The sequence below is a fragment of the Macrobrachium nipponense genome, chromosome 6 (assembly GCF_015104395.2).
Source record: "Macrobrachium nipponense isolate FS-2020 chromosome 6, ASM1510439v2, whole genome shotgun sequence".
Lineage (NCBI taxonomy): Eukaryota > Metazoa > Arthropoda > Malacostraca > Decapoda > Palaemonidae > Macrobrachium > Macrobrachium nipponense.
Genome location: NC_061108.1, coordinates 94,184,054 through 94,209,853, shown reverse-complemented (window position 1 = coordinate 94,209,853; position 25,800 = coordinate 94,184,054). Strand labels below are relative to the sequence as shown.

General features: G+C 42.8%; 1 protein-coding gene across 1 annotated transcript in view; it reads right to left on the bottom strand.

Annotated features, from left to right (window-relative positions):
* The window catches only part of LOC135216586 (uncharacterized), a 142,501-nt gene that overhangs the window by 42,462 nt on the left and 74,239 nt on the right, over positions 1-25,800 (bottom strand). Inside the window, exons 7-9 of the mRNA XM_064251966.1 lie at positions 24,784-24,847; positions 14,727-14,815; positions 14,283-14,378 (exon numbers count right to left, since the gene is read on the bottom strand). Of these exons, the coding sequence (XP_064108036.1) occupies positions 14,283-14,378; positions 14,727-14,815; positions 24,784-24,847 (249 nt within the window). The remainder of the gene's footprint in view (positions 1-14,282; positions 14,379-14,726; positions 14,816-24,783; positions 24,848-25,800) is intronic.

Sequence of the window (25,800 nt, the reverse complement as noted above, 5' to 3'; positions counted from 1 at the left end):
CCTTAGGAAGTAGAGGGAATAGGTGAGGAAGACTGGACGCTCTTGCTCACCTTACTAGCAGAACAGGAGAAGCGAGTTGTGGGAAGCCAGCAACCTTCGGTGATAGCCATGACACAAGTCTAGGAGAGTATTCTCACCCTGGACCTTGACCGTGGTCTGAGTGGAGTTGAGTGTGCATCTGACTGGCAAGGGCCGTTACTGCCCTCCGACGTGTCCCCAGTCCTCATCAAGGCTGAAACCTCTCAAGGGTACTGAGCGATCACCGTGAGAGCAATCACCGGCAAGGTGTGAGTCACCTGAGCAACTCGTCTTCTTCCACTCCGTGCCTGAGTCGTGATGGTGAGCGGACTCAGCACCATCGACTCTAGATGCACGCGAATCTGTAGATTTACGTGCACTTGGGGAATTTCGTGAACAAGCACCCGACACAGCACTAGTCTTTAGGGCAGAACCTCTAAGGTTGGCAGCAGAAGTGCAAACTGAATTTTGCGATTCTATGGCCCCGACATGCTAGAGCCTAGGGACAGCATGAAAGTTCCTGTTCCCGAAGGATCAAGCGAGCCAACGGAAGATCCAATTGCCTCCTCAGTTCAGGAGGCAGACCCTCAGATGTCCCGTGATGAGACTTGTTAATAGGGGGGAAGACTACCTTCTCCTTCTTTGGCAGGGAGCCTTAGAAATTAAAGAGGAGGAAGTAGAAGAAAACTATGATGATTATGAAGAGGAAGATGACAACACCCGACGAGCTCTCTTCCTTCTCGACGACTTCTCTAAATCCTACAAGACTTTCTGGGCTCAGCTCGTGTCGGCCTATGAAAGATCCTTAATATCATTCTTTCTAGGTAAAATTAACCTAAAATTACCAGAGAAAAACAAAATTAAGAAAATGTCAGTAAAACTGACTCGCTCACTCTTAAAAAGAAGTGTCGGTATGATAATAGGGGCGAGTGTGGAACACTACCACGAGCCAATCACCAATTAGAACTTCCAATCAGAATCCCCCCAAGAGAGAGCCGATACCAACGGGCGATGCAGCCTCTACTACTACTACTAGAGGACGCCACGGACAGCAGCGCCCCTAGCGGACATCCTTAATTTTTAGCGCTAGCATCTAGACGCCATTTTTCATTGTGCTGTGATATCTCTGGATTTTTCACTGTTATCTACCATGGAACGCTCAGCTATTGCCACGGCTAAGTTAAGTAACTCATAAGTAATATTTTACCACATTTTTATCTTCCGGTACAGTATTTTCCTCTTAAATAGGTCATATAACGGTTCCCTGGTTGTCTCGTGGCGGCGCCATGCTGCCTCGTAAGAATTCCCGGTCCTCCATACTGGGACTTCTTATGCTTATGGGCTTACTATATTACATTCATTGTTTTTACATCGAGTTTTAGCTAGTTCAGCCCTCCTACCATTTCTCTTAGTTTGGTATTTAGGGCTATTATTATTTTTCCGGCCCAGCAATCCCGGCTCTGTCTTCATCGGCTATCGCTGGCTCCGAGTAGGCCTCTGTTTCTTGGAACAGTCTGCCTCCTCCTGGGCTTCTTTCTCTTTTACTAAAAGTGTCTTTTCCGTCTTTTCGATGTATAATTTATTACATTTAGGGTGTTAGGCTAGCCTAGGTGCTTGTTCCTTGTATTGTACAGCCTGGTTCACGTGGCCCTCTCACGGTTGTGTTTTGCTCGCGGCCTAGGCCACTTGCGGTCACGTGTCCCATCGCACCTTACCCTGCCCCCCAGCCCTCCCCATTCTGGTATAGGGAGGAGCTGGGGGCACCCCTTGGTTGTCATGACAACCTCAGTTGCCTTCTCTCACTACTACTCTGAGGCGGCCAGGGGTTCCTCCCAGCGGGGGGTATAGGGTGACCACTCATGAGGTACCGGGTCTCCATGCGGTAGTTGGTGAGGCGGGGAGGAGTAGGCCATCCCTCCCCCCCTCTCTCGCTCCCGCCGTGCTACATCGAGACCTTCCTCCCCCCCTCCCCAGTTGCTCAGCCACCTGCCTCGCTATACGTAAGGAGCCTTCCGTCGCAGCCGGGGCACCTTTGGTTATAGGTTACTGGCTCCGCTAGCGGGCGGGGTGGGCACCTCTAGTGGTCGGTTGCTTGCCTACTATATCCTTACATCTCTCCCCCGCTACCGGAAGGGAGCTTGCTTCTTCCCGCCCCGCACGTCTTCTAGTAGACGGTGGAGGGAGAGTTATTTTATATTTTATTATTATTTTTTTAAGGATATACCCTAATTTTACAATGAATTGTATTATATAACTAAATTATCTTCCATCCCCGCCATTTTCCGTCGTGGTTTCCTTTTACCACCACTCCTGGTTGGTTTCTCTTTTGTGTCTCCGCCATCAGCGGAGCTATAGCCTAGAGAGCACAACCAACCTGGTTACCACACGTATTTTGGCGGGGCTCTGGTTTAATCTAACTTTATCGCTCCGGCACCAGCGGAGCATCTGTTAGACTGTAAGTGTTTACCTGGTACTCATGTATCTTTCCACTTACAGGCTACCAATTGTCAGGTCCCAGCCTGCAATGCGACGTGTTCAAAAAAGACCCCTGTGGACACGATGAGTGTAGGTCTCACGCCCCCTGTGCCACGTCTTTCAACGAGATGATCGTCTGGCACCCTGAAGCCTGCGCCATCTGCTACGACCTGGTCGGTCAGCTGGGTGATGGGGTAAGTCCGTTATAGGCTTCCTTATCATCTTACTAACAACTTTTAGTCATAAGTTTGTTAACCCCGTTCCACCATTGGAAGCTAATCTCGCCTTTCTTTCAGGCTACTGGTGTGAGGGAAGTCGCCCTCGCCACCCTGAAAGCGTGGGTGGGCGGCTTCGGGAAGAACGCCGCCAAAGGCCAGCCCTACATTCTGGATAAGAAGCTGGCCGTCCAGATCTTCCCCGCGGGTGCAAGTCGACCTGTTATGTTGACCCCTTGTCGCTGCCCCTCTGATAGCCTCCATCCAGCAAGAACCTCCAGCAATCCTTTGGGGTCGTAGCCTCCCAGGAGTCGGTCCCGGACGTCGCTGCCCTGGACCTTAATATCGAGCCCATGGCGGTAGGGGTGGAGGATTTGTTGGTTGAGGTAGGTGTGTCGGGCGCCCAAGGTCTTTCCTTGGGTGCTTCTGGATCTTCTCCTGTCCCCTCTTCTAGTGCTTCATTCCAAGGCTTTGTGGGATCTGAGATCCCTACCCGCTCTCCCGCTCTCTCTGTACCCGCAAAGGTGAAGGGACAGAGAGAACCGAAGACTCTGGCCAAGACAACTTCGAAGAAGTCGTCTTCGTCTTCTTCGGCTAGGAAGTCGTCGACTTCCTACGCCGATGCGGTGAAAGCGAAGCCGAGCTCTTCTCACTCGAAGAGCTCCAGAAGCAAAGCTTTAAGGAGAAGGCTCGCGCTCCCGCCGAGCCACTGCCTTCTCCCGCCTCCACCGCTTCCACTCCGGCTACGCCGGTAGGGGTAGCAGGTCCTAGCACCTTTGATCCCTCTGCTTTCTCAGCAGTGGTGATGCAGCAGGTGGGCGAGTTGGTTGGCTCGCAAGTCTCCGCCCTGGGGACACGGTTCGAGCAGATGTTTGCACAGTTGTCAAACACTCTGTCTCAGTCAGGCCAATCAATTCAAGATCTCTCTAACAGGATTAGCGAAAAGAAAATGAGGACCGAGTATGCCGGGTCTATCTCAGGTTCCTCTTCCAGTCTCCCCAGCTTCAAGCACTGGGATTCTCCAACTCCCGCCATATGACTCTTTGCCAGCTTTCTCTATGGAGAACCCATGGAGAGTAGCTGCCTACGCTCCTTTCAAAGATGGGATGATCTCTATCCCGGAGTGTGGAACTCGAAGGATTGAGGACTTCGAGTTTTACCCTCCGGGTCTGACGCAGCCTTTCATGGGTTATGCTAGGCTGACGCCAACGGCTCTGACGAGGGAAGACAAGATCGCTAAAGAGTCGGTCCTATATAGTAGGGATCATGCTCAGCGAGAATGGGTTCACTGCCTTGAGGACTGGGAGTGTACGAACACCAAACTCCAGGCCTACAAGAGTCCCTTCACTATTTTCGCGACGGAAGAGGAGGTTTCTCTTCCGTTCGCCACGAAACTAGTGGAGAAGTCCCTTCAGGCAGTCCTCAAGGATGAGCCCATCCCACAGTTGAGGGAGGCGGAGTCTACTTCTCCACTCTTCCCAGCTTTCGGAGAATTGTGGGAGAACTTGCCAGCTACATTCACGCTTGGTAAGCTCAAAAAACCGGACTGCGCCATGGACCAGTTCGGCGAGAAACTACCAAGGCTGCCGGATTCCCTAATCCAGGCAGAGTTGATGCGCGAACCAGGTTTGGCAGGTCCCTCAATTCCCTTATAATTACGGAAATGGCTGCCCTCTCTTATGCTACGGAACCGCTTTTCAAGATTCTGGCGAAATCTCAGTTCCAGACGGTACTAACGGACGCTTTTGACTTCTTCCAGGCTAGGAGGAACTGCCGAAAGCATGTTCTGCAAGAGTGTACCATTAGGCACGAGCCGAATAGACTCTTGGCCTCTAGCATGTGGGGAGCGGATCTCTTCCCAGAGTCCGCAGTTAACGAAGTACACCACGAAGCTGCTAGGCTCAACCAGAGCCTTAGAGCTAGGTGGGGTATTTCCTCGAAGAGGAAACAAGAGGCCGTTCCCACTGCTGGTAAGAAACCGAAGAAGGCTGGTAAGAGGTTCCAGCCATATAAAAAACTCCAGCAACAGCAGCAGTTTGTGCAGGCGGTCCCTGTTACCCAACAAGGACAACCTGCTAGTTCAAAGCAGAATCAGCCTATCCTCCTGTTGTTTGCCCCCAAATCAATCTCAGCCATCCACCTCCTACGCTATCTCGCCGGCCTTCAACCCTGCATATGAGGCTCAAGGCTACAATCAGCCGAGAGGTAGGGCGAGAGGTTACTTTCGTCAGCGTGGCGCAGGAAGGGGTACAAGGAGCAGGCAGTTCAGAGGAGGGCGTGGTGGCCAACCCACCCATCAACAATGAGGCTCCCCAGGTAGGAGGGAGGCTGTTCCTCTTCCGCCACAGGTGGGGGTTCAGCAATTGGGCACAGAGCATAGTGTCCAAAGGATTGGGCTGGAGTTGGATCAAAGATCCTCCTCCAATCAAATCATTCCACCAGATACCGTCAAAGGAATTGACAGATTACGCGGAAGAACTCCTTCAGAAAGGAGCTATTGCGAGAGTCAAGCATCTAAAATTTCAAGGTCGCTTATTCAGCGTGCCAAAGAAAAGGCTCAACAAAAAGAAGGGTAATCTTAGACTTGTCAAGCTAAACTCTTTCATTCGTTGCGACAAGTTCAAGATGCTTACCCTCTCGCAAGTAAGGACCTTACTTCCGCGTGGAGCCGTCACATGCTCCATCGATCTTACAGACGCATACTATCATATCCCTATAGCCAGGCACTTCCGCCCATTCCTAGGATTCAGGCTAGGAAATCAAACATTTTCATTCAAAGTGATGCCCTTCGGTCTGAATGTAGCCCCCAGGGAGGGTATTCACAAAAATAGCAGAAGTGGTGTTCAACAATTGAGAGCTCAGGGAATCATGGTAGCAGCATACCTCGACGATTGGTTGATCTGGGCACCAAGTCGAGGAATGTCTCAAAGCCACCAAAAAGGTAGTTCACTTTCTGGAACATCTGGGGTTCCAGATAAACAAAACGAAATCCAGACTTACTCCGGAATCTCGTTTTCAGTGGCTAGGAATCCAATGGGATTTGTCTTCCCACAATCTGTCAATTCCAGTGGCCAAACGGAAGGAAATAGCAAAATCTGTCAGACAATTTCTCAAATGCAAGCAAACGTCAAGAAGAAACCAGGAGAGAATCCTAGGGTCTCTTCAGTTTGCTTCGGTAACAGATATCCTTCTGAAAGCAGGCTGAAAGATATAAATCGAATTTGGCGGTCAAGAGCAAACTCCAAATATCGAGACAAAGTTGTCAGTAATCCCACAGATCCTCCGCAACCAAACTACGGCCTTGGTCAAAAGTAAAGAAACTTAGCCGAAGAAATACCCTTCAATATCCCCTTCCAGTGTTAACCATTCACACGGATGCATCCCTGTCCGGGTGGGGGGGATACTCTCAGTTCAAACAGGTTCAGGGGACTTGGTCAGTTCAATTTCGCCAGCTCCACATAACGTGTTGGAAGCAATGGCAGTTTTTCTTACTCTGAAGAGACTGCTTCCCCCGAAGAAGTCTCATCTAAGGCTAGTTTTGGACAGTGCAGTGGTAGTTCATTGCATCAACAGAGGAGGGTCCAAATCCAAGCATGTGAATCATGTCATGATAGCCATCTTTGCATTAGCAAACAAACACAAATGGCATCTGTCTGCCACTCACCTGGCAGGAGTAAGAAATGTGATAGCAGACGCCCTGTCCCGGTCAGTTCCTCTGGAATCAGGTGGTCTCTGGACGACGGGTCATTCCAGTGGGTAGTCCGGAGAGTCCCAGTCTCCAAGTGGATCTCTTCGCCTCACAAGCGAACCACAAGCTCCCTTTGCTATGTGGCCCCCAACCTGGACCCTCTGGCTTATGCCACGGACGCCCTGTCGTTGGATTGGAATCAGTGGAGGAGAATTTATATTTTTCCTCCAGTGAATCTTCTCTTGAAAGTCCTAAGCAAACTAAGGTCTTTCAAAGGGATAGTAGCTCTGATTGCACCGGACTGGCCCAAGAGCAACTGGTATCCTCTTCTTCTGGAATTGGGTCTCCGACCTCAACGGATCCCCAATCCCAAGCTATCACAATCAGTACAAATGAGGACTGTGTTCGCTTCCTCAGGAATTCTCCAGACCCTAACTTTATGGACTTCATGAAGTTTGCGGCTAATAAAGATGCTGATATTGACCCACAGAATATTCTCTTCTAGAATCAGATAAGAGAGAGTCACCATTAGACAATATGACTCAGCTGTTAAAAAATTAGCATCTTTCTTGAGAGAATCGAACACTACAACCATGACAGTTAATTTGGCTATAGTCCTTTTTCAGATCCTTGTTTGAAAAACGGTTTAGCAGCTAGCACGATTACCACTCATAAATCGGCTTTGAAGAAAATCTTTCAAGTAGGTTTTTCAGATAGATCTGACTGAATCTTATTTCACATCTATCCCTAAAGCCTGTGCTAGACTTAGACCTTCTCAGAGGCCTACTACAGTTTCATGGTTCTTGAATGATGTCCTCAAACTAGCTTCAGATACTGACAACTCATCTTGTACATTCATAATGCTCCTGAGGAAGACATTATTCTTATTAAGCCTAGCCTCAGGAGCCAGAATTTCAGAACTGTCGGCTCTATCCAGGGATGCGGGTCATGTGGAATTCCTCCCATCAGGAGAAGTTCTACTTGCTCCGGATCGTAGCTTTTTAGCCAAAAATGAGGATCCTCTTGCAAGGTGGGCTCCTTGGAAGGTTATCCCACTTCCACAGGATCCTTCTCTCTGCCCAGTATCAACTCTTAGAGCCTTTCTATCTCGTACTTCTTCAAGATCCTCAGGTGCTCTCTTCATGAGAGAAAAAGGTGGTACCTTGTCAGTAAAAGGTATTAGACAACAAATCCTTTACTTCATTAAACAAGCCAACCTGAGTCATTCCAAAAGCACATGATATCAGGGGAGTAGCCACCTCAATTAATTATTTTCAACATATGAACTTTGAGGATCTTAGAAAGTATACTGGATGGAAATCCCCGACAGTCTTTAAACGGCATTTTTATTTAAAAGTCCTTGGAATCCTTTAAAGTTTTCCAGCAGTAGCAGCGGGAAACATTGTTTCCCCTGATACTGTATAGTAGTTGTAGTATAGATCCAGATCTCCTTTCTACCTACATCATCCAACATGCCTCACCCTATCGCCAGGCTACTCGAATATCATAGCCTTAGCCGTTGAATCATATAGTGGATTGTCCCTTATTTTTTTGCTAGGGACATCCACACTTGTACTGATAATGTACTTCAGTGTACCTACCCTTATTTTTATGCTAGGGTAGGACACAATGTGTTTGTATATATTCACCATTTTTATATTAATGATGAAACGTTCAGTGTAACCTACCCTAATTTTTATGCTAGGGTAGGACAAAATGTTTGTTTGTAAATATTTTACAATACTTGTATTAATGATGGACTTCAGTGTACCTACCCTTATTTTTATGCTAGGGTAGGACACAATGAGTTTGTATATTTTGTAAATTTGTTAAGTAATCCCTTTTTTCTTTTATATTCATGCATCACTGTAATTTACTGTAATTACCATTTAAGTACTTTAAGATTACTAACGTTCTATTGTTTTACTATGTAGTATAAGTTAGTTTAAGTGCTTAGTTTGTATGCTGTAATTGATTTACTTATATTATATCCATCATTTTACACTGTTTTTCATGTTACTTTTTCCCATCTTGTCTGTTTCTCTGGTACTCTTTCATAGGCCGACACGAGCTGAGCCCAGAAAAGGGATTTTGACGAAGGAAAAATCTATTTCTGGGTGATTGGCTCGTGTCGCCCTATGAAACCCCCCCTTTATGGTTTGTTCCCCCCCTTGCAGGACAAGATTTTTTTGTTTTAGTTGTTTTAGATTAAGGATGTCCGCTAGGGGCGCTGCTGTCCGTGGCGTCCTCTAGTAGTAGTAGTAGAGGCTGCATCGCCCGTTGGTATCGGCTCTCTCTTGGGGGGATTCTGATTGGAAGTTCTAATTGGTGATTGGCTCGTGGTAGTGTTTCCACACTCGGCCCTATTATCATACCGACACTTCTTTAAGAGTGAGCGAGTCAGTTTTACTGACATTTTCTTAATTTTGTTTTTTTCTCTTGGTAATTTTAGGTTAATTTTACTAGAAAGAATGATATTAAGGATCTTTCATAGGGCGACACGAGCCAATCACCCAGAAATAGATTTTCCTTCGTCAAAATCCCTTTTTTCTACAGGATGAGGCACGCTTACCAAACAGTAGTTAATAATCACAAGGCATTCGCGAAGGCATTGTCCAGTGACAAAACTCCAGGATAAGTGGCAAATTAATGATTTCCAGCAGGGGAACAGTACACACTCGAGGACCAATATCACAGCAGGCTACGACTTACAGGTACAATTCCGAGGTTAGGATAGTCAAAACAGAGATATCCAACCATCTACTGCTGTAATCCACTATCACCACTGCTAGCCTGTAAAAGAAGAAAATAAGATTTAAAAAATAAGGCTATTCCTCTTGCATCCAAGGGCACCGCCCTCCTAAATGAGAGGAGATACCCTCAAACATAACACCACATCCCCCCCCCGTTCTATCTTCATCCAATAAGCTAGCGAAAGTATGAAAGAGAAGAGGAAATACCAGGAGAAACACAAAAGGACAAACCTCCAAAGTTCCCTTTGGTAATTTCCAAAGCGTAAGCGTAAATTTCAAATATACTGTCCCACCTGACGTTAAAGGGCGAAAATATGTAATAAGGATGTTGGCACACCTTGCTGCCGACCCTTAACACATAAAGCAGAAAGACAGCTAGCAGGGATATTATAAAAAGTGGGTCTGAATATTAATTATTATACTCAATTAATTATTAACATCATACACAATATAATATATATATATAATAAAATTATTTTAAATATTATCTATATATATAGATATATATATATATATATATATATATATATATATATATATATATATATACATATATATTATATATATATATATATATATTCATTCAAAATAATAAAAGAAAGATCCCAAAGGGAAAATCATGATAAACGGCTAGTCAGCAAGGGCTCACAAACATACATCTTCATTGGAAGAAGGCCGAAAGCAAAGTGAAGTGTTTACATCCAGGCAGGCAGATATCAAGACGGTAGTTACTGCCTAACCACCTTGTTCAAGAATTTAAAGGCCGATTCCAGCCTACGCTGAAAGTACTAATTCCTAATGTAAAGGACCGAGGGTTTGTATATCGTGTAGGAACAAATTCAAGGTTTAGGCCTTTTGTTGGCCTTTAAGAACTGGATTTTGAAGGCTGGTACCCAGCTTTGTCAACCACCTTCACATCTTTCTATCTAAGACACAATTGCCACATGTCCTTGGACACTTTTTCCTTGGGTCCACCGTGGTTCCTCAACATGTTATGTAGCTCATCCAGTTTGCCCCTAGGACAGTTTGTATCTTACCTAAGATGATGACATGAGAGTGAATGAGATGACTAGTGTTTTTCCTTTCTATTTTTGCCTTCTCTATTGGCAGGCAGTAAGAAGATTGATCCATCATGAGCCTGGAAAACTGGTTTAGTAGATATAGCTCTTTAACTTCCATTCATACATTGTACAAATGTATATTAGACCAGTAGTCTGACGGTTTAATATCATTTATTAGAATAGTCAGAGGCTTTCATCTCTTTTCTCCACTTTTACTTAACAGAGAAAAGAGACCAGGTCTGCTGAACCTTCAGTCAGTTCAAGCCTCCTTTCCTCCCACTAAAACCGAGTCTCTCCAAAAGTTAAGACCTAGGTTTGTTCCACACAAGAACAAATGACAAATTTTTCATTAATTTGCATTTTTCATAGCTAACAACCTAAGGTCTTACTTATATTTCCCACCTCTTGCCACCACTCAATGGATTTCCTGGGCTGGAAGAAACTGATAAATCACTGTGTTCTTGGGTGAATGTAGATCGGTTGTCTCCAATCTCACCTGAGTAGCCAAGCCCCGTTACCACCAATACCTTATAATACAATTTTATGTTTTTTACTGGTTTTCAACTGGACCTAGACGATTTATCCTAAAGTTATGACCGCAGGTTTGTTAGCTATGAAAAATAAAAATAAATTAAAAATTTGTCATTTACTTTGTAATAAGTAAGATTTTAGCAAATAATTACACTCTTAAAACACCAAAGCAACTAATCATAACCAAAAAGGGATTTTGACAAAGGAAAAATCTATTTCTGGGCAAGGACCTGTGTCACCCAGTGAAATGCTTCCTTTAGTGTTCATTTCTAAGGTAAAATATTGCTATAATTACCAGAGAAAAACTAAAATAGTAATGCCAGAGAAAACTGGCTTGCTCACCTTTAATAAAGGTGTCGGTATGGTATCTGGGGCGAGTGGAAACCACTACCAGAGGTCCTTTGCCATTTAGACTCTCCCTTCCTCAATATCCCTCGTCTACAGAGGAGCCGATCCAAGGCCCCGCTACCCACTACTACTACAACTAGCGCCTTTGTTTTCATTCCTGTAGATAGTACCCAAGTTGGGCCAAATAGGGTGTGGAAGAAAAGTGGGGTTGGATTTCACTGGGCGACACAAGTCCTTGCCCAGAAATAGATTTTTTCCTTCATCAAATCCCTTTTCTGGGCTCAACCTGTGTCGCTCCGTGAAATAGTGCCAGAGAATTGGCTCCACCAGCTTGGAAAAAAAGTGTAAATAGTAATCAATAATTACAGGTAAATTAAAACTCGATTAGAGTTAAATACTATAATGTAGGTAATTAATTATTACAATAAACATAAATACAAGTAATTGAGTTTCAATGATCCTTAAAACTAACTTATCTACACGGAGGGGTTAAATAACCCACAATGGTTCAAATAACACACACCAGTTAACAAAATTATCACAAGGGAAAATAGACCCAGATACAACTATATACAGTACAAATCATTAATATATACAGAGTGCTAGCCAAGGTAAAGTATGAATCCGGTAATGACCATGCTACGGCAAGAATGCTAGCGAGGCAGGTAGGAGAGAGAGAGGTGTAAGAGAGACATAGGCTATAATAAACTACTTATTACTAATTAGGCAGTGTCAGGGGAAACTGTGTTTCCGGCTGCCACTGCTGGAAATTTAAGGGCCTCTAAAGACTTCAAGTAGTGGCGCTTAAATGCTGTCAGAGATTTCCAGCCTGTGTACTTCTTAAGATCGTCAAAATTCATATGTTGAAAATAATTAATGGAGGTGGCTACTGCCCTAACATCATGTGCCCTTGGAAAAGATTCCGGGTTAGCTTGTTTTATGAAATACAAAATTTGTTGTCTAATCCCTTTTAGGGAAATAGTGCCGCCTTTTTCCCTAATGAACAAGGGGCCTGAAGATATCAGGGCCAGCAGTTCCCAGCTTAAATATGCTCTCAGAGAATTAACTGGACATAGGGATGGGTCCTGGGGAAGTGGGATAATCTTCCATGGAGCCCATCTATCTTGTGGGTCCTCATTTTTAGCTAGAAATTGACGATCTGGTGAGAGTAGTAGTTCTCCTGGTAGGGAAAATTCAATATGATCTGATTCCCTAGATAGGGCTGACAGTTCAAAAATTCTGGCGCCTGAGGCTAAACTTATTAGGAATAGCGTTTTCCTTAAGAATCATCATTAGTGTCAGAAGCCAATTTAAGGACATCGTTTAAAAACCATGAGACTGTCCTGGGTCTCTCAGTTGGTCTAAGTCTTGCACAAGCTCTTGGAATGGATGAAAAGTACGAATCTGTTAGATCTATATTGAAACCAAATTGGAAGATCTTCTAACGTGCTGATTTGGTAGTAGTAATTGTACTAGCTGCTAAACCTTTTTCGAACAAGGTTCTGAAAAAGGTTATGGCCAGATTCGTAGACATGGTTTGTGCATTTGAGTCCTTTAAAAATATAGCTAGTTTCTTAACTGCTGAGTCATATTGATGCAAGGTCGATTCCTGTTTGTCAGATTCTAAGAACAGGATGTTCTGAGTATCGATGTTGGCATCTTTCTGAGCTGCAAACTTCATGAAGTCCATAAAGTTAGGGCTTTCTGAATTCCTGAGGAAGCGGACACAGTCCGCGTTTGAACCAACTGTGTCAGTTTGGGATTGGGAATCCGTTGAGGCCGGAGTCCCAATTCCAATAGTAGAGGAACCCAATTGCTCTTGGCCAATTGGGGGCTACTAGTGCAATGTGACCCTTGAAACGTCCTGAGCTTGTCCAGGAATCCTCAGGAGTAGATTCACTCGAGGAAAGAGGTAAATTCTCTTCCATACATTCCAATCTATAGTCATAGCGTCCGTGGCGTAAGCCAGAGGGTCCAGGTTGGGAGCCACATAACAAGGAAGTCTGTGGTTCGACTCTGTGGTAAAGAGATCCACCTGAAGTCCTGGTACCTGTTGACAGATCCATCTGAATGACTCTTGTCCAATGTCCACTCCGATTCTAGCGGGACGGATCGTGTGATAGGGCATCCGCCACCATGTTCATGACTCCTGCTAGGTGAGTGGCTGACAGGTGCCATTTGTTCTTGTCTGCTAAGGCAAATATGGCTATCATGACATGGTTCACGTGGCTCGATTTGGAGCCACCCCTGTTTATGCAGTGGACTACTACCTCACTGTCCAATACCAACTTGATATGAGACTTCTTGGCTGGTCGTAGCCTTTTCAGGGTAAGAAACACTGCCATAGCTTCCAGTACATTGATATGTAGCTGGCGGAATGTTTGTTGATGAACAAAGTGGATAAAACCAGACGAAAAAACACAGCACAAGGAAAAAATGCATGTGGTGTGAACGATGCTATCGAAAGGAATGAAAACAAAGGCGCTAGTTGTAGTAGTAGTGGGTAGCGGGGCCTTGGATCGGCTCCTCTGTAGACGAGGGATATTGAGGAAGGGAGAGTCTAAATGGCAAAGGACCTCTGTAGTAGTTTCCACTCGCCCCAGATACCATACTGACACATTTATTAAGGTGAGCGAGCCAGTTTTCTCTGGCATTACTATAATTTTTCTCTGGTAATTATATAGCAATATTTTACCTTCGAAATGAACGAACACTAAAGGAAGCATTTCACGGAGCGACACAGGCTGAGCCCAGCCCAATAAAATAATTTACCAATACTACTATTCTTCCAATTAGTAAAAATATTTATTATTAAATATATGGTTTAAACAAACCACAAAGAATAACAAGTATTAAAAATTGGAGGAATCCGTCAGTTTAACCAGCCTTTTAACTGAACATTAATAATCAGTATTTGAAGAATTAATTTCTAATTACCCTATGAAAATTCTCTTTAGAGTAAAAAGAATTCCCCTGCTAAGTTTCATCAAAATCTGTTGAACTTTAATACGACATATGTATTTCACAAGAGACCTGATAGCCAAACAAATAAATGTAATGACTTTGATAACCAAACTAAGGTAATCTAGCCAGGTACTCAACAGCACCATATAATTCAATTACAATGAAATTCACAAGGAAAGATAATACTTTAAAAAATTACTAGTTTTCGAGATACAAGCAAAAGTCTCACTCTGATTCGAAGTCCTTGCTACTAGATATTTGCTCCTTCACAGTCACTTCTTGATTCAGTGAGGCTGAACTGACAACTGATGTGGTAAGTTTCCGGCTTTTTCAACCGGCACATAACCAAACCTGTCAAAAATAAAACATACACTTAACAGAATTTTATTAAGAACAACAGTGTAATTGTATATGCTTTGCAGTATGTATAATCCAAAACTGATCAGCCATTGCATAATGTAAATTAAACATGCCCTAATATAGACAGAAAAACTTGTTTAACATACACATAGCAACCAACAAATACTGGGTGAATGAAATAAACCGTACTACATACAAAATACCAATTTGTGTATCAAGACATCAAACAGTAAAGAATATCAGTGAATTATAAAACAAAAAAATTTTCAGTCATACTAACAAGATATTTTTCCAATTTGTCAATATCATCTACTTGTTTGCCAACAACTCTTGCATGGACTGCAGCCAATTAGAAAAATTTTGCAAAGATCTCTGAGTCTTTTTCATCTCTTCATTCATTTCCTGGAAAAATTAATGGGAAATACTATATACATATAAGGAAACATAGTCTATGTATTGCCAAGGCCTGATAGACCATTTATTATACAAGATTTCCAAGTATATTACATCTTCAGGGTGAAATTGGACAAAAACATATAAATCAATTAATTTATATTAAAATGGATTGTTTTGCAAAAGCTCTACAAATTAGGTAAAAAAAAGAAAAAGATACAAGAATGAAAATGCATATGGAACTTATGAATAAAATATTCAGAACTAAAACTACCAAATATAAAGTAAAAACGGCTGCTGACTGAGTACCTTCCACCGCAACTGAGTAGGAGCAGCTATAATTAAGAGGAACTCCAACAGAAACATGCAGTCATTGATATTTCAAGAATGGGACAAACTAAGGTTACATCAAGTCCAGGGTCATCCCCAGAAAAATGACTGACTTGCATGGAAGTAGATCCAACTTGCCCAGTTGATATCTAAACCTTAACCCTCTTACGCCGAGACTGGACGTATTTTACGTCGACATTTTTTGTCTCCCGTGTGCCGGAACTGGACGTATTTTACGTCGACTTACAAAAGTTTTTTTTAAAATTCGCGGAAAAATACTTATAGGCCTACCAGCCTAAAAATTTTTAAAATTTTGAATCACGCGCCTTGGGGGATGCTGGGAGTTCACGGATCAAGGTGTTATTTTGTTTACAATCGTTACGCAGGCGCGCAAGTGCAAATTTCTTTCTTGCCGCACTAAAAAGTATCTGTGACACATCTCGGAAATTATTTCGTCACTTTGACATAATTTTTGTACCATTTGTAAATTAGCCGTTACATGAAGTAATCAGTTTTTGAGAATTTTCATATACGTAAATAACGATAATAGCCAAAATTTCAACCTTTGGTCACTTTGACTCTACCGAAATGGTCGAAAAACGCAATTGTAAGCTAAAACTCTTATATTTTAGTAATATTCAATTATTTACCTTAATTTTGCAACTAATTGGAAGTCTCTAGCACAATATTTCGATTTATGGTGAATTTATGAAAAAACTTTTTCCTTACGTCCGCGCGTTAACTCTTCCGAAATAAATCATACATGCGATTGTGGTAATGTTTGCACCATTTTAAAATTAGCCGTTATATAGTTTTATATATGGAAATGTGCGCAATTTCATGCACAATACAACTAAAAACAACCCATGGTTGTAGCTTTAATCAGTTTTGAGATATTTTCATATAAATAACGATAATTGCCAAAATTTCGACCTTCGGTCAACTTTAAGCGCCGAAAATCGTCAAAAAATCTCCGAAACCTTCGGTCAACTTTGGACTCTACCGAAATGGTCGAAAAACGCAATTGTCAGCTAAAAACGCTTATATTCTAAGAATAATCAGCATTTACTTTCATTTTGCAACAAATTGGAAGTCTCTAGCACAATATTTCGATTTATGGTGAATTTGTGAAAAAAATAACATTTTCTTTACGTCCGCGGAGAAGCGGTACAAATCTTCCAAAAAAATCATACGTGCGATTGTGTTAATGTTTGCACCATTTTAAATTAGCCGTTACATAAAGTTTTATACATGAAAATGTACGCAATTTCATGTAGAATACAACAATAAATAATTGAAGGTTGTAGCTTTTCTCATTTTTGAAATATTTGCATATAAATCACGATAAATAGAAAAAAAACCACATTCGGTCAACTTTGACTCTACCGAAATGGTCGAAAAGCGCAATTGTAAGCTAAAACTCTTACAGTCTAGTAATATTCAGTCATTTATCTTCATCTTGAAACAAATTCGAGGTCTCTAGCAAAATATTTAGATTTATGGTGAATTTAAAAAAAAATCTTTCCTTCCCTCCCCGCGCCGATTCTCCGCCACAAATCTCCGAAATGCGTACGTACCATTCTCGGAATATTTGCTCCATTTTCATATTAGGCATTTTCATAGAGTTTTATATATGAAAATGTGCGCAATTTCATGTAGAATAAAACCTAAAAATATTTGAAGGTTGTAGCTTTTCTTATTTCCGAAATAATTGCATATAAAAAATATATATATAAAAAAAATTCGACATTCGGTCAACTTTAAACTCGTCAGATATGGTCGAAAACTGCAATTGTAAGCTAATACTCTTACAGTATAGTAATATTCAATCATTTGTCTTCATTTTGAAAGAAATGAAATTTTCATTATTAAAATGAAGTTTTATTGTATACTTACCGAACAATTATAGAGCCGTGATTTCACGAGCGGCAGGATACTAAAATTCAAATTTAGCGCGTCGGCGTCGCCAACACTGGTGGTGATGACGTCATCTCCCTCCACTCGCGGGAGAACCAGGTACAACTGCCCAGGTGAATCCAATTCTTTCTGCCCGTCCGTCCACCGGGGATAAGGGGATGGTTGGGTAAGGGATATAATTCATAATTGTTCGGTAAAAAAAGTATACAATAAAACTTCATTTTAATAATGAAAATTTCATTTTTATTGTAGTGTCTTACCGAACAATTATAGAGCTGATTACACATTTATGGGAAGGTGGGATTCAGTGGACCACTAGTATTTTTAAATGGTTACATTTATTGCAATACCAGTAAACATCAAGGTGTCTGTTGTACCTTACCTTGTAAGAGAGCTACAGCAGACTGTTACTGCCTCTGGTCGTGCTCTTCTTACTATTGTAGAGGAATTGGAATTTGCCCAAAGTTAGCCTCTACAGGAGTGGAATCCTTCCGTAGTTCAAGCGAGTCAAGGCTGACTGACGGAGGATAGTAACAACAAAGATTGCCCTTGCCCTGGGCTAAGACCAGAAATTCAATCATACAAAACATTTGTCACCAAACACCAGATTTAAAAACATATATACCCAACCATTGTAAAATCTGACCTAACAGACTGGTGAGTATCCCAGGGTACTCAGTACCCCCAGCTTCCCTTGAACTCGACAACCTATTCAAGGTGAAAAGTTAGCATAGAGGTGACGACCCCTGTGCCGTTTCTCCCAACACCATGCCAGAAACCGCCACCGGACCTAACGTTTTACAATTCTCGAAAACCGTTTCTATCTCTTTGAGATAATGACTCGCAAAAACCGAATTCGATCTCCAGAACGTGCTCTGAAGAATCGAAGCTAAAGATAAATTCTTTCTGAATGCTAAAGAAGTTGCCATTGCTCTAACCTCGTGAGCTTAACTCTCAGAACGGAAAGATTGTCGTTCTCGGACTGCGAGTGAGCTTCCCTGATAAGCTCTCTAATAAAGAACGATATAGCATTCTTAGAAAGAGGACGAGAGGGATTTTGAACCGAGGTCCAGAGCTTAGAAGATTGTCCTCTGATACCCTTAGTTGGCAACAGAAACTGCTTAATAGCCCTGACTGGACATAAGAGCCTTTCTTCCTCCTCATGTCCAACCAAATCAGATAAGTTCCTTACCACAAACTCCTCGCCAAGGATTTAGAAGGATTCTCATTTTTGGCTAGAAAGGTCAAAGATACCGAAAATACAGCATTGCCTTGAGAGAAACCGGACTCTTTTGTCTATAGCGTGCAATTCGCTGACACGCTTAGCAGAAGCTAGTGCAATAAGAAAGAGTGCCTTCTTAGTCAAGTTCCTGAGTGAAGCCGACTTCAAAGGCTCAAACGGTGGCCCATGATGAACTTAAGCACCACATCTAAGTTCCAAGCCACTGTATCTTGCGGGAGCTTAGTGGTTTCGAAAGACCTAATGAGGTCCGACAGATCTGAATTGGAGGAAATATCCAAACCTCGATGTCGAAAAACCGAAGAGAGCATGGCTCTATATCCTCTGATCGTCGAAGGAGCCAGTTTCTTAGAATTCCTAAGAAATAGAAGAAAATCTGCTATTTCTGTTAAAGAGTCGCAGAAGTAGACTTTTAGCACTTCTACACCACTCTCTGAAGATTCTCCACTTCCCCCCTTGATAGAGTTTGTTAGAAGACTCTCTCCTACAACGAGCGATAGCTTCTGCAGCTCTTCTTGAAAATCCTTTCGCTCTGACAAGATTCCGGACAGTCTGAACCCTGTCAGAGCTAGAGCGGACAAGTTTTGGTGGAACCTCTTGAAGTGAGGTTGTTTGAGAAGCCACTTCTCTGGAGGAAGAAGTCTAGGGAAGTCTACTAACAACTGGAGAAGGTCCGGGAACCACTCTTTCTGGGCCAAAAGGGAGCGATTAACGTTAGCGTTACATTGCTGTGCGACATGAACTTGTTCAGCACCTCTCTTATTAGACCGAACGGAGGGAATGCATAAGCTTCCAGACCCGACCAATCCAACAGCATTGCGTCCACCGACCAAGCTAGAGGTCTTGGGACTGGAGAACAAAGAGAGGAAGACGGTTGTTCCTCGATGTCGCGAACCAGGTCTATTGACGGTCGTCCCCAAAGGCGCCAAAGTTTCTGACAAATCTGTTGTCCAAAGTCCACTCCAGAGGTAACACTTGCTGTTGACGACTTAACTCGTCCGCCAGGACGTTCATCTTTCCCGGAACAAATCTCGGGACTAGCTGAACCTTCGCTTCGTTTGACCACAGGAGGAGATCCTTGGCTACTTCGTACAGAGAGAAAGACTGAGTCCCCCCCTGTTTCCGCACGTACGAGAGAGCCGTGGAGTTGTCGGAATGCACTGCCACCTACTAACTCGGCCTTCTACTAAGCTCCGAAACTGTCTGAGCCCTAAGAAAATTGCTAACAGTTTCCTTTTATACATTTATTTGTGGAACTTCTTCTCCTTCTCCGACCAAGCTCCTGAAGTCCGTTGATTTCCCAGTAGGGCTCCCCACCTGTGTCCGATGCGTCGGAAAAGAACTGTAGGTTCGGGAGGATGGGTCGTAAATCTAACCCTTCTTCCAACCTTGCTCGAGAGAGCCACCACCTTAGGTCCTCTTTTATTTGATCTGTGACAGGAAAGGTAATCGAGTCTGGTTGTGTCTTCCTGCACCAAGAGGCTCTCAGGAAAAACTGCAGAGGTCTCATGTGCAGTCTTCCCAACGTCACAAATTTTCTCCACTGACGTCAATTTGCCCAGGAGCCTCATCCACTGATTGGCAGAACTTACCTTTTTGTCCAAGAACTCCTGAACTGTCTCCAGACAGCCTTGAACCCTCTTCGGGGACAGAAAGCCCGAAAAACTTGAGCATTCAGATCATCCCCAAATAAAGGATGCTCTGAGATGGAACCAACTGGGACTTCTGTTTGTTGACCAGAAATTCCTAACTTTCTGGCAAGATCCAGAGTTGTTCCAAGGTCCTTCTGCACCGACTCTCTGATTCCGACCGGAGAAGCCAATCGTCCAGATAGAGGGAGATTCCTTACTCCTAATATGTGTAGCCAGCTTCCTATCGGGGATAGAAACCCTGGTGAAAACTTGAGGAGCGGTCGCTAGTCCGAAGCAAGCGCCCGAAAATTGAAACAAACTTGCCTTGCCTTCGAACATGAACCTCAGGTACTTCCGAGATTCGCGATGTATCGAATGTGAAAATAAGCGTCTTGCATGTCCAGAGAGGGACCATCCAATCTGATGGGACTCCAGAACCGACCGAGTGGTCTCCATATGAAATTTTGTTTTCTGGACATGCAAGTTCAGGGCGCTCACATCCAAAACCGGCGGCCTCCAGCCCCCTGATGACTTGGGAACTACAAAAAGGCGATTGTAAAAGCCTGGAGGAAAATCCCCTTCTATCTGTTCTATCGCTTCTTTGAGAACAAGCGCTTCCACTTCTGCGGCTAGCGCCAGAAATTTGTCTGAGCCCGGAGAGTATGCCTGGAATGGAATTGGCACAGGTGAGAGCGAGGGAGGTGAAACGAGAGGAATACGATAGCCGAAACTTGAGTACTTGCACTACCCAGGCTTCTGCTCCTCTGTTTTCCCATTCCTCCAAAACAGAGCTAGCCTGGCTCCCACTGGTGCATGAACCGAGCTTGTTTCATTTGGAAGGTTTGTTAACCTTGGCCGAGGCCTTAGACTGAGGTCGCAAATTCGATTTTCGGCCGAAGAAGCGCTTGGGGTTTTCTCCCTCGAAAAGGCGCTTGGGCCAGAGGAGAAACCGAAGGAACAGTCTCCACAGGAGCTTTAGGTCTCTTAGTAGACTGTGCCAGTAAATTCCGAAGTAGATTTCTTATCTAGCGCAGACGAAATTGACAACACTACATCGTCTGGAAAGAGGTTATCTTTCACAAAAGGAGCAAACAAGAGAGCAGACTTCTGTTGGGACGTAACCGCTTTTAGAAGCAAAGGAGCACCAAAGTTGCCTTTTCTTAAGGGTACCAAAGGCGATGAGCGAAGCTAACTCATCACATCCATCCCTAATGGATTTTGTCCGCACAGGACAGAACACCAATCCAATCCTCCGCTAACTCCTGGGAAAGAGAAGGACAGTCTTCGATCTTGGCCTGCTAAAGCGCCAATAGTTTAATCAAGGAAGCTAAAGACTTCCAAAAGTTTAAATTGATTCTTTACAACGTGGTCCAACTCAGGCGCTGTAAAGAAAACTTTCGCTGCGGCGAAAGCAGAATCTTCTAGAGGAGTCGATTAAAACTGGAGAAGTCTCCCTGGGAGGAGGCAGAAACTCCAGAGAAGGAGCTTCCCCAGTTACATAAAACCTATACCTCTTACGTAAGCAACTTAGAGGGAGGGTAAGCAAAAACGAGCCTTCCTAAGTCTCTTTTCATAGACATCCATTTCTCCGTCTCTTTCAACGAATGTCTAACCGCTTTAGATAGAACAAGTTTTGGGAGGAGAGGGTCTGAAGTTTTCTCCTCATCAAAAAAGTCGAAGTTGGGAGCGCGGAGCCGCTTTCTCAAAATAATCTGGATAAGATACCAGAAGAAATCTAAGGAGACGTGAATAACACGAGAGGTGATGTGAATCCTCCTCCTCTACTTCTTCTTCATTCTCCGATACCGCCGAAGAAGTAGACGGAACTACAACCGGATCTGAAGGTTTCGAACAACCACCCTTGGACTCATTCATCCAGTTGGTTAACATCTCTAACTGCTTGCGCAAAGGCGCCAGAGACGAATCAAAAAAAAAAAAACAGTTAACGAAGGCTTGGAAGAGCCTAAATGTTCAGCAGGAGGCGGAAAACTACTTGCGCCTCGCTCGGAGCCGCCGAAATTCGAGGCGAAACAGGCGATCAGGCGTAACAGACGAAAAAGCGCCTAAAGAAACACCCTTAGAACTGCTAGCTACAGCGCTAAAACCACACAATCTCTACTAGTAGATGGAGCCGAAAAAGGCACAGATTGAGGCGACGAACGAGCCGCTAACGGCCGCGGCGCAACCCTACTCTCAGGCTCCTTATACCGCTTGACTGGAGGAGGCAAGAAGAATCGGCGCCTGAACGCCTCTTTAAGGGACGCGAACGTGCGAATCTCGCCAAGAGCGCCGCGCGACCGGAGACGAATCGCTTGAATCATTCGAAAGGTCGTCTGACCGCACACCTTTCCAACGCTTAACCGAGCCCTGTTGAGGCGCAACAGGCTCAACAAGAGAGGCGCCTGTCTGTGGGCAAATCCCGATCGACTCCCTTGGACTTCCGGTATGTCTTCTCCCGGTGCGGGGAGCTGGACAGTGACCTTTGTCTAGGAGACGTGTCAGGACAGACAGACGCACCCTCAACTACACTCTTACCTGAGGCCGCTTTTCTCCAAAAACGTCTTAACTGAATTACCAAGTTGCAAAACCGTATTCGCTAGTACCGAAAAATTTCTGATCTAACCTCGATTCCAGACTGGCAATGGTGTCGGAAGAAACTACACGGGAAGCCGGAGAAGTGGGATTAGTAGGAGGAATAGGAGGTGTAGTTAAAGGAGACATAACAATTTGAGGAGAAACAGAAGGAACAGATGCACACAAGACGAAGCAGAGCTAAGTCTACTTTCCCTAAGCGCTGCTTTTCTAATTCTGTCTTTAGCTAATTTCTCCGAGTATGAACTAAAAAAACTTCCATTGAGATCAAGTCCCAATCACTACACTCGTTACATGTTCGATCTGCTGAACAAACCTGTCCCCTACACTTAAACACATTTAGTGTGAGAATCATATTCTCCAACTTGGATAATCTAGTTTTACATTCCTGAGATGCAAAACCTAACTCCCGACGGACTAGAATCCGACATGGCAACGCCTAAATAAAAAGCAAAATAACAACAACGCCAAAAAAGAGTACTTCACCAATTCCGAAGATCAATTCCACCAGAAAAAAAAGCGAAGCAAAGTCATCCAACCGCACCGACCACCGATGTTCACCGGACGCCGGCAGGAAAAGAATTGGATTCACCTGGGCAGTTGTACCTGGTTCTCCCGCGAGTGGAGGGAGATGACGTCATCACCACCAGTGTTGGCGACGCCGACGCGCTAAAATTTGAATTTAGTATCCTGCCGCTCGTGGAAAATCACGGCTCTATAATTGTTCGGTAAGACACTACAATAAATTGGAAAATTAGGACAATATTTAGATTTATGGTGAATTTTTGAAAAAAATTATTTACGTCCGCGGGGCGTTACGAATTCATGCATTATTTTGTGATAATATTTTCTCTGTGTTGCTTTTATTGTTTTACAATGTGTTACATACCAAAATGATCGCAATTTAGCGTACATTACAACAAAAAAAAAGTAAGTTGTTGTTTTTAGTTGTATTCTACATGAATTGTGCACATTTTCATATATATACTCTATGAAACGGCTAATTTAAATGGAGCAAAAATTATTTCAGTGACGAAATAATTTCTGAGATGTGTCGCTGATACTTTTTTAGTGCGATAAGAAAGAAATTCGCGCTTGCATAACAATTGTAAACAAAACAACGCCTTGATCCGTGAGCTCCCAGCATCCCCCAAGGCGGGTGATTCAAAAGTTTTCGCCTAGTAGGCCTATAACTATTTTTCCGCGAATTTTTAAAAAAACTTTTTCATATAGACGTTTAATACGTCCAATTGGCGTTAAAGGGTTAATCTTTACACCTATGGGAGAGGCACCTAATGAACTACAAAGTGAACATAAGTTCTCTCTAAGCCAACAATAAAGCTCCTACACTGTCTGCCAGGGGCATCTACACAACTAGACTGCGGAAAACTGAAACATACGTACGTATACTGAAAATAACAGATAACAAAAGCAATAGATTAATGCATAAAAAAGCAGTGAATAAAGTAGCCAATTTCACTGTCAGCCAAACAAATAAATAATGAAATAAACATCTGTAACTAGAACTAAGCAAAAGGAAAGGAACCCTGACTTTGTGTGATACACAAGAATGACGATAAAACTAAAACTTCAAACTTACACAGAATGCAAAATAATAAGAGCTACACATTCACTAACAGAACTAAAGCTTATTATCAAATGTAAATAAGCACAAAGATTAATGAAAACCATAAAAAAACAAGCCAGCAAACTTTGAATAAAAAATGAAAAGGTGAAAGTGGCCGTTCAGAAAGAATGTTTTTACTTAAAATTCTCACAAAGAAGCAGGATAAGACCCATACCATTGTGTATCAATAGGCAGATGAAGAAAAATAAAATAAAATCAAATGAGTAAATTACCACCACCAAACACTAGGAAGCTTCCTATTTACATGAATGGTATAGAATGAATTATGGAATTGACAGAGTATCCATTAATAACTTAATCAAAATCTGGTGTGTGTGTGTGTGTGTGTGTGTGTGTGTGTGTGTGTGTGTGTGTGTGTGTGTGTGTGTGTGTGTGTGTGTGTGTGTGTGTGTGTCTGATACCAAAAACAAAAATGACCAATTTTTTCACCAAGGAAGCCTCAACCACATGCACATTCCAACAGGTAGAAAGGGAGACTCCTCCAATGAATTGTCTGGAGATCACTGACTACAGTTAAACTACCATAAAATAATGAATTTTTTTTGCAAAATAAAACTGCATGACCTTGAAACTTCAAGGTCAAGCAGTTATATTACATGTTAACATATACTGCACTTACTTTCAAATCTTGTACTTCCTTCTTTAGCTGATTCAGTCCTCTGTCATAAAACTGGGGAGCACACCTACACATTTAAAGGAAAACATTAGGTCTGACAATACTACATGAGTGTTACATTTAAAAATCTAATATTGCTAATAATGTTTCATAAGAATGATATCTACTTTTTCATAAATTTTTTCTTACAAAAACACATGAATTATAATTAGCCCACATTTGTGGTCTTCAAATACCGTAGACAAATTTTGTTAATAGACAAAAGAGAGGCAATAGCCTATACATGTGCTACAGATCCTTGCCTTCCCAACAGTTAACTGCCTCACTTTTGTGTAATATGGAATGTAAGTTGTGTCTGTAGAAAAAAGGAAATTATTTTGAAAAAATCTAAATTTACTCCACTACAAATCCATTACATATAAGCAAGTTAAGCTGCAGATTAATCCAGAACTGGCTGATAGGGAACTATGAGCCAGCAAAACTCCTAAGGGTGAGATTTGACATTAAACCAATTGTTCTGAGACGAACAAGTGCCTTATTTATAAGGAAATAACCTAGCTAAAGAAAGTAAGAAAGACATTTCTAACTATGTATGTTCTGTGTTCTAGGAAAGGATTAAGTACTTTCCATACGTGTGAGACAAGGCAGTCGATAACCAAGGAATCCTGTCACTTGTATGACAAAAATGTGGTATAAAAAGAATACAAGAGTGAATTGGATGATTCTACTTAAGTCTAAAGCCTGAAAAAGAAGCATGTAGTTCTTGCCCAATAAAGAATAAGTCTTATAAAGGTTACTTTTCACCTACAGTGCCTCCCTTTAAAAGTAAGTTCTTATCAAAACTGATTCCATTGAAAAAGCAAAGTGGATAAAGCTCTGATCTCACTGCCACAGATCTTAACTTGTCCAACTTCACCACCCTTCACACTATCTCAAAGTAACTTGTCTAAGCTTTAAGAAATTGTATTCCTTAATGCTTGCTTCCTGGAGCATCCTGACACAATAAAGAGACTGGTTGTA